The sequence below is a fragment of the Lolium rigidum genome, chromosome 3 (assembly GCF_022539505.1).
Source record: "Lolium rigidum isolate FL_2022 chromosome 3, APGP_CSIRO_Lrig_0.1, whole genome shotgun sequence".
NCBI lineage: Eukaryota > Viridiplantae > Streptophyta > Magnoliopsida > Poales > Poaceae > Lolium > Lolium rigidum.
This window is the reverse complement of record NC_061510.1, coordinates 390,047,414-390,055,384: the sequence shown is the minus strand read 5'-3', so window position 1 is coordinate 390,055,384 and position 7,971 is coordinate 390,047,414. Positions and strand designations below refer to the sequence as shown.

At 45.3% G+C, this 7,971-nt stretch overlaps 1 protein-coding gene across 1 annotated transcript; it reads right to left on the bottom strand.

Annotated features, from left to right (window-relative positions):
* Positions 1 to 2,161: 2,161 nt before the first annotated feature.
* Positions 2,162 to 6,659, bottom strand: LOC124700771 (calcium-dependent protein kinase 11). Its single transcript, XM_047232845.1, has 8 exons — positions 5,840 to 6,659; positions 5,397 to 5,540; positions 5,143 to 5,295; positions 4,922 to 5,037; positions 4,673 to 4,840; positions 3,607 to 3,831; positions 3,406 to 3,534; positions 2,162 to 2,248 (listed from the first exon to the last, which is right to left on the bottom strand). The coding sequence occupies exons 1-7, from the start codon at positions 6,657 to 6,659 to the stop codon at positions 3,412 to 3,414; spliced, it is 1,749 nt and encodes a 582-aa protein (XP_047088801.1). The 3' UTR covers positions 2,162 to 2,248; positions 3,406 to 3,411.
* Positions 6,660 to 7,971: the final 1,312 nt, after the last annotated feature.

Here is a 7,971-nt window from a genome sequence, read left to right as displayed (position 1 = left end):
TCCGAGACTTCGAACAATATTTCGAACTCCATTCCATATTCAAGTTCTACTATTACAACATCAAACCTTAAGTGTGTCACCCTACGGTTCGTGAACTATGTGGACATGGGTGAGAACTCTCTCCGACCAATAACCAATAGCGGGATCTGGAGATCCATAATGGCTCCCACATATTCAACGATGACTTAGTGATCGAATGAACCATTCACATACGATACCAATTCCCTTTGTCACGCGATATTTTACTTGTCCGAGGTTTGATCATCGGTATCACTCTATACCTTGTTCAACCTCGTCTCCTGACAAGTACTCTTTACTCGTACCGTGGTATGTGGTCTCTTATGAACTTATTCATATGCTTGCAAGACATTAGACGACATTCCACCGAGAGGGCCCGGAGTATATCTATCCGTCATCGGGATGGACAAATCCCATTGTTGATCCATATGCCTCAACTCATACTTTCCGGATACTTAATCCCACCTTTATAACCACCCATTTACGCAGTGGCGTTTGATGTAATCAAAGTACCTTTCCGGTATAAGTGATTTACATGATCTCATGGTCGAAAGGACTAGGTAACTATGTATCGAAAGCTTATAGCAAATAACTTAATGACGTGATCTTATGCTACGCTTAATTGGGTGTGTCCATTACATCATTCATATAATGATATAACCTTGTTATTAATAACATCCAATGTTCATGATTATGAAACTAATCATCTATTAATCAACAAGCTAGTTAAGAGGCTTACTAGGGACTCATTGTTTGTTTACATATCACACATGTATCAATGTTTCGGTTAATACAATTATAGCATGGTATATAAACATTTATCATAAACATAAAGATATATAATAACCACTTTTATTATTGCCTCTTGGGCATATCTCCAACACGGTCGTGGCCAAGGCAGTGGCGGGCGGAGGCGGGGGCGGCGGCCGGCCGGCCGGTGGCGGCGGGCAGGGGCGGCCGTGGTGGGCGGTGGAGACGGGGCCGTGGTGGGCGGGGCGGCCTGCCCACGGTCGGTGGCTGGCGGAGGTTGTGGTGGGCGGTGGCGACGGGGGCCGTGGCGGGCGTGCGCGCCGGCAGGGCGGCGGCGGGGGCGGCAGCGGGCCGGTGGCGGCGGGCAGGGGCGGCGGCGGGGGGCAACGGCCGGCCGGCCGGGCGGGGAGGGGCAGGGGCAGTGCGGCTGGAGGAGGAAGAAGGAGAGGAGGAAGAAGGGGAAAAAAATGATTTGGCATATTCTAGGAATATGCTCTTTTACAGTTTAGGGATAACGGGTTCTGGTAGCTCGTCTGAGTTTTCGGCCGGCGAAAAGTGAATACAGGGCCTTTACTCGTGTTTTAAGGGGCGAAAATATACGGGGCTGTTAGACATGCTCTTACTGAGCCAAGAGATCCCAGATACTGAGCCCTCACCTTGAATATGCTGTCAACTGTCAGCACACACCCCATCTTGCTCTACAAGAACATCCTCTTGGCAATCTGGCGAGTGCTTCGTTCAAATTAAATTTATTTCGGCCATTACCATTTGCAAAATCAGGATCTTTACCGCAGTGCCGTCCTGCTGTGTGTTCAACCATCAGCCTATTATTCTGCTCCAAGTCACTTGAAGTTGCTACCAGATGCGGTGGTTGTGAGGCAGACACTGAATCATGTGGAACACCAGAATAGGAGGAGAATCGTTTTCGTTAGTCAGATATTTTTTCCTACAGTACAAAGAGACACACACACAACCTGCCGTTACAAAAATGCCAAAACAGACTAAACCGCTATCCAGTAGAGAATCACAGATGAAGAGGAGCAAACGTAGCAGCTGGAGTCTCACTCGATAGGGTCTCCCTGCCGCTGGTTTCAGAACGGGTGCAAAAAACTGAAGGGACGGAAGAAAAAGGACCTCTCCTACTCAACTCTCATGCTTACTTACAATGCATGTACATGGCGGTTTCACCAAGAATTTGTTACCGCTGAAAACGAACTACAATGCGGTCCATGCTCCATGGTGGTAAATCAAATGATGCCATGTTAAGCTCCCTAATCAATGTCAATTTTCAGAGTGGTTCGTGGCACTGCCGCACGCATTAGCTTCGCTTCAGAGACCCCCAAGAACTTGGAATAAGCTTCAATGGAATATTGAGATCTGATAATCTGAATGCCGGCCTGCATGCGACAAGTTGTGGGAGCTATTCTGCTGCTGTGCTAACTTTTGCGAGTCACTGTATGGTAATTTTGGTCAACTGCACCTGTATAAAAACAAGAAAAAACATAAGCATACACACTGTATCTGCCGACCTATTCTTGTGTTGGGTTAACTTGACTGATCGACAGCATTAACGAGTTCCATTTTAATATCTGACCCAGAATGCTGTAAGAGTATGGAGAATTTATATTTATGAACGAGAATGCTGTAAGAAAGTACTCCCTCCAATCCTACTTGCTGCAGATTCTGCGACAAGTAATTTAGATCGGAGGGAGTAAATTTGCACAAAAATGCACACACTATTTTAGCCTAGTATGAAAATATCACATAGTTACCGAAACTGCACATTTATCAAGCAAACCAAATCTTGACATTATTGTTGAAAGTGATCAAGGACAAGTGGACAACTGACGGTCCGTAGTAACTAAATCGAGCTTATCATAGCTATTGTACGCGTCTTTTTCTTTTTGCGTGTCCAACACACTCCATAGTTTAATCCTCGCCACGTATCTGTGGATCTGTTTCTTCCTCCACTAGTGGCTCAGTTCTTTTGGCGGCTTCTCCAAGAAGCTATCCTCTTCCCAGCTTCCTGGGGAAGCCGCCCACAAAATTTAGGGAGGCTTTCAAACTAGTCTAGGCTAGACCATTTCAGAAGCCTTCCTAAATTTTGAGGCGGCTTCCCCAGGAAGCTGGGGGAAGGGCAGCTTCTCGGAGAAGCCGCCAAAAGAACTGAGATACTCCTTCAGGTGGCCACCTTTTCCTTATGGAAAAGTCTACCTTAATTTATTTATCAGTATATATGTGTGTGTCTGTGAATGTGATGGCCTGCAAGCATTAATAGCCTATCTGAATCTGCGCTTTTTGTATAACAGAAATCCTGAACTTCTTTCCTGGGATAATTTCTCAAATCGAGATAACTTGCACATGTATTATAGCAAAACCATCAAAAGTACTTCACTGAAAATTTTCTCATGGTTTGTATTTGAAGTGTGGTCACTTGACACACCAGCAGAATCCAAATAACTAGATGGATGTTATAATACTATCAGTTATATGATTGCATCCAGTCATACAGTAACTGATTATGGACTGAATCAAATCTTCCAGAGCTGGTAAACAAATGATAACCATACAATTTCAACTTGGAGTATATCTAATATTATCAATCAGTAGGGAAAACGCCCATAGGTAATAGATTACCTTCTTTTACCGAAGCTTCAGTGCATCTCCAAGACCAAAGTTCACATTGCTTTGATGTCCTTTTCTACCCAGTGGATTATTTCCTTTCTGCATCATTTCAACGAACTCATTGTAGTCGATCCGTCCATCCTGCAGAAGATGGTGGGCAATCAGACAAAACTGCTGTTGGAAATTTACAGCCTGAACAGGGAATCTACTTACATTGTCCTTATCAACATCGCCAATAATATCTTCAAGACGGGTGTCTCCAATACCAAACTCCTCACATGCCTTTTGGAGCTCATCTTGAGTAATATAACCACTGCCGTCTTTATCAAAGTATGAGAAAGCTGTAAAGAGCTTATCCTCCTTGTCAACTTTGTTTATGTGCATTGTTGCAGCAATAAACTCCCCATAATCGATTGTACCACTATTGTCAATATCTGCCTGACATTTTCATGAAATGAGCTTGAACCTCATTGGGAGCAAAGTCAAAAACCCAAAGGCTATCATCATAAGAGTAATCATTACTACTAATAGACTTTACGAACTATTCTGTATTTGAAAATACAGTTGGGCCTCCTAAGTACTAAATACTAACAATATATGATTTCTGCCAACACAAATTAATAAATGCAGTATAAGATAAATCATAGTTCAAATGAAGTAGGTTTAACAAAGGAAAACGTTTTGCAAATGAGATCAAGATGACGTTTGGGCAGGTGGGCACCAGCCAGAGTAGCCTCCCGGTAGGATTAGGGAAAATATTGTGCCCAGGCTACAAAGTATTCCTTTCTCCACCACGGAAAACAAAAGGGGGTATGTAGGCAGCACTCACAAAAATACAAATTAATTTCCAACTTACGTATAAAGGTATTACCTCCTTTCCAAACTAATCGAAGTTTTAGGTTTCTCCCAAGTCAAACTGTTTTAAGTTCGACCCAGTTTGTTGAAAAAATACATCAACATCTACAACACCAATTTAGTTTACTACAGTAGATTCTATCATATGATATATTTTTGTACTATATAGATTTGGCGTCGTAGATATTGACGCATTTTTCTAAAAGTTTAGTCAAACCTAGAGAAGTTTGAGTTAGCATATACCTAGAAATTCAATTATTTAGAACGTAGGAAGTAGAAATTTAGTTAACCTCTTAACTTTAGAGTAAGGGTCTTCCTAAATTTGCAAATTGCAATCCACAATGACAGAAAGGAGACCAAATTATGTTTGGTAACTTCTATAAAGTTGAGGAACAAATGTGCAGGGATAATTTGGAATACTTACTGCTTCCATTAAAGCATCAATTTCGGAGTCCATCAAAGTAGCACCAACTCGCCGCAAGCCAGATTTTAACTCCTCCAATGTGATATGACCACTATTATCAGAGTCTAGCATTTTAAACATTTCCTTTAATCCTGCAATTTCTTCTTCTGACAAACTCTCAGCAATAACCTGCAAGCGTACGCCAGGTAAACTCAAACATCACTATACATGTCTTATAACACGAACTGGAAAGTTAATGTCAATGCTTACCCTAAGGGCCATTTTCTTTAGTTTGTTCATTGCAGAAAATTGTTTCAACCGACTCAGGACAGCAGAATCAAGAGGCTTATCAGGAGCAACTCCATCAACACAAACCCAAGGGTGACCTGGCAGAAGATGGGCGATTAGAGAAGATTTGGTTGAAAATTAAGAAGATGCTGAGTAATTATTAATTTAGTACTAACTTATAGCTACAGTGCGATACTACTCACATAGGGCTTCATGGGCAGTCAATCTCTTCTTTGGATCACGGATAAGCATTTTCCTGACCAAATCCTTCGCACTATCTGAGATACTAGGCCAGGGTTCAGTTGAAAAGTCCAGTTCACCTTTCAAAACTTGTTCAAATATTCCTTGTTCACTTTCTGCTCGAGAAATCAGAAGCAAAATCAACCTAAAGCAACTTATATACATTATGCAAAATGGTAATGCAACATTTTACTGAAAAAGCTACACATAACCTCACCATCCCAGAATGGTGGAACCCCACTCAACAGGATATAGATTATTACACCAGCACTCCAGACGTCAACCTCACGCCCATAGTTTTTTAAAAGAACCTCAGGTGCAACATAGTATGGACTTCCAACAACATCTGTAAACATCTGACCTGCACAATCATTTAAGTTATGACATGGCATCATCATAAAATAGCATCTGAAATGAGTTGGTAGAGAGGTAAGAGCACAATTTCACATCGATATGGTTGGTTCGCTGTAGCTAGTTTAAGACTGTAATTCATGGAAAAACACAGATATCATCTATCATAGTTTTCATATACAATCCCAATTTGGCTGAATCAGTAATTAATTTCACCACTCCAGAGACTCGCATCAGCAAAACATGTCACGAAATACACAAGATTGCATTGCATTGCATTGCATTGCATTGTTAGGGGCCCAGCCATACCTGGCGTGAAGAATATGGAGAGCCCGAAATCAATGGCCTTTAGCGGCGAGTCCTCCTTCTGGTTGACGAACAAGAAATTCTCGGGCTTGAGATCCCTATGCATGACGCCGAGCGAGTGGCACGCCTCGACGACGCCCACGATCACCCGCGTGAGCTGCGCCGCGGCCTTCTCAGAGTAATGCCCCCTCTGGATGATTCTGTCGAACAGCTCGCCGCCGGCGCAGAGCTCCATGACGAGCTGCACGGCAACGGCGTCCTCGTAGGCGTCGACGATGGACACGACGTTCTGGTGTCCGGCGAGGTGGTGCATGATCTGGATCTCGCGGCGCACGTCCTCGACATCCTCATCGGTGAGCAGCTTCCGCTTGGCGATGGACTTGCAGGCGAACTCCTTGCCCGTGGCCTTCTCGACGCAGAGGTAGGTGGTGCCGAACTGGCCCTGCCCCAGCTTCTTCCCGATGGTGTAGAGGTCCTTGAGGCGGGCGGTGTTGACGTCGCGCTTGAGGACGCAGTCGGCGCGGAGGCCGGCGCTCTGGACGCGCTTGACCTTGGGCACGGGCTTCTTGGCCGGAGGGGCCTGGGCCTGCTGCGGCTCGGCGGACTTGGGGGGAGGCGGGTCGGAGGCGCGTGAGGCGTGATGGGAGGAGTGTTCGCCGGCGGGGATGGTGACGGGCTCTGGCGCCTTCTTGTCGGAGGTGGACGCCGGGAGGGCGGCTGGAGGCGCGGCCTCGTCGGCGGGCTTCGCGGGGCGCCAGATGGCGACGGAGGCCAAGAAGCCGTTGCGGCCGGCGGCGTTCGGGCCGTTGCAGCTGTTTCCCATCGCCGGGAGAGCCTACGCGCACGGCCGCGGCGGCGGCGGTGGTGGCATTGGAGACGAGCGGTGGAGGGGCCGCGAGGAGGCGGGCGGTTGCTCGCTTGGATCGGGGAGGGCGCGCGGTTCCAGAGGGAGGAGGCACAGCCAGAGCGAGCGAGAACCAAATGTGGTGGGCCCCGTGGGGCGGATTTGTGCCACTGCCGTGTGGGCCCTTGCTGTACAGGACTGGTTGTCAGTGGGCGAGGGAGGATGCCGATGGCGGGAGCTCGGATGGACGGTCGGGATGCGGATCCGCCTATTTCTAGTTTTCTACCGGCTCTCGGGGGCGAATGAAAATGGTTTCGCAGAATTTCTCCCTAATGCCTAATAAACATAAAAGCGTGCACAATGCATGATATTAGAGAGGTGATTAAAGGAATAAACCAAAAAAATTAAACACTGTGCTTACTTATACATGGCAGATTGTCTAACCAGGCGTCTCTCCTATATATAATGGTGTTTTAGTAAGAACCCCACTAAGCACATTGCGTTGTATATGGCCTAAAAGTGCTCTTTGTTCCAAGAAATCCAATGAAACATAAAACTACGCCCTAATGCCAAAGCTGTTTGGTCAGTGCTAGGCATTGGTAGTCTGATTCTTTGCCAAAAATTGGTCTCTAGCTCGTGGGTTATTGGTCTCCCGGTTCGTCTTCCTGCTGGTGTTCCCAGCTATGGAGGAGATGAGCATCGGGTGAAGAAAATAATGTGTAAATATGTCCCTACAAACTTTCTTATCATGTTTTATTTGTTGGGGGTCAGTTGTGCAATTGTTTTCAGGACACCTAGTTTATTACGGTAGGATCCTACGTGTGTGTAGCTTTGTACTCCATATGTTTGTTAATATTATTGTTTTTGTTAATGAACACACAACTTTCCCTAAAAAAATTTGGCTGCACTCACTTCAAAGAAAAAATTAATCGCATTTTGCACTGTCCAATTAACATCTAACGTCTAGGAGCAGCTACAACAGACTTTCGCATTTGAGCCCCCCGCTTTTGGAAAAGCACTTATGCATTTTTTTTGTTTCACCACTTCTACTGAAAGAGTATATCCATTTGGTCCCGACCATTCTAATATTTACAATAGAAATGCCACCCTACGACAACAAAATTGGGTCATAGCAAATATTGCAATAAAAACCCTCGATCTAGGTACACAAAATACTATTTCAAACATCTTTTTTGCAACAAATTTCAATAAAATAGTGTTATTGTTGCCTACCAAAAACCCACCGGCGAGCAGCGACGGGCAACACCGTAGAGCCGGGAGGCTCCCAGGA

Bases quoted from the DNA above. Each gene is read 5' to 3' on its own strand.
- LOC124700771 (XM_047232845.1), bottom strand. From the start codon at position 6,659: ATGGGAAACAGCTGCAACGGCCCGAACGCCGCCGGCCGCAACGGCTTC. The intron at 5,038-5,142 runs GTGAGTAGTATC...ATCTTCTGCCAG, and splicing joins GACTGCCCATGAAGCCCTAT to GTCACCCTTGGGTTTGTGTT. The intron at 3,535-3,606 runs GTAAGTAGATTC...CATCTTCTGCAG, and splicing joins GCGATGTTGATAAGGACAAT to GATGGACGGATCGACTACAA.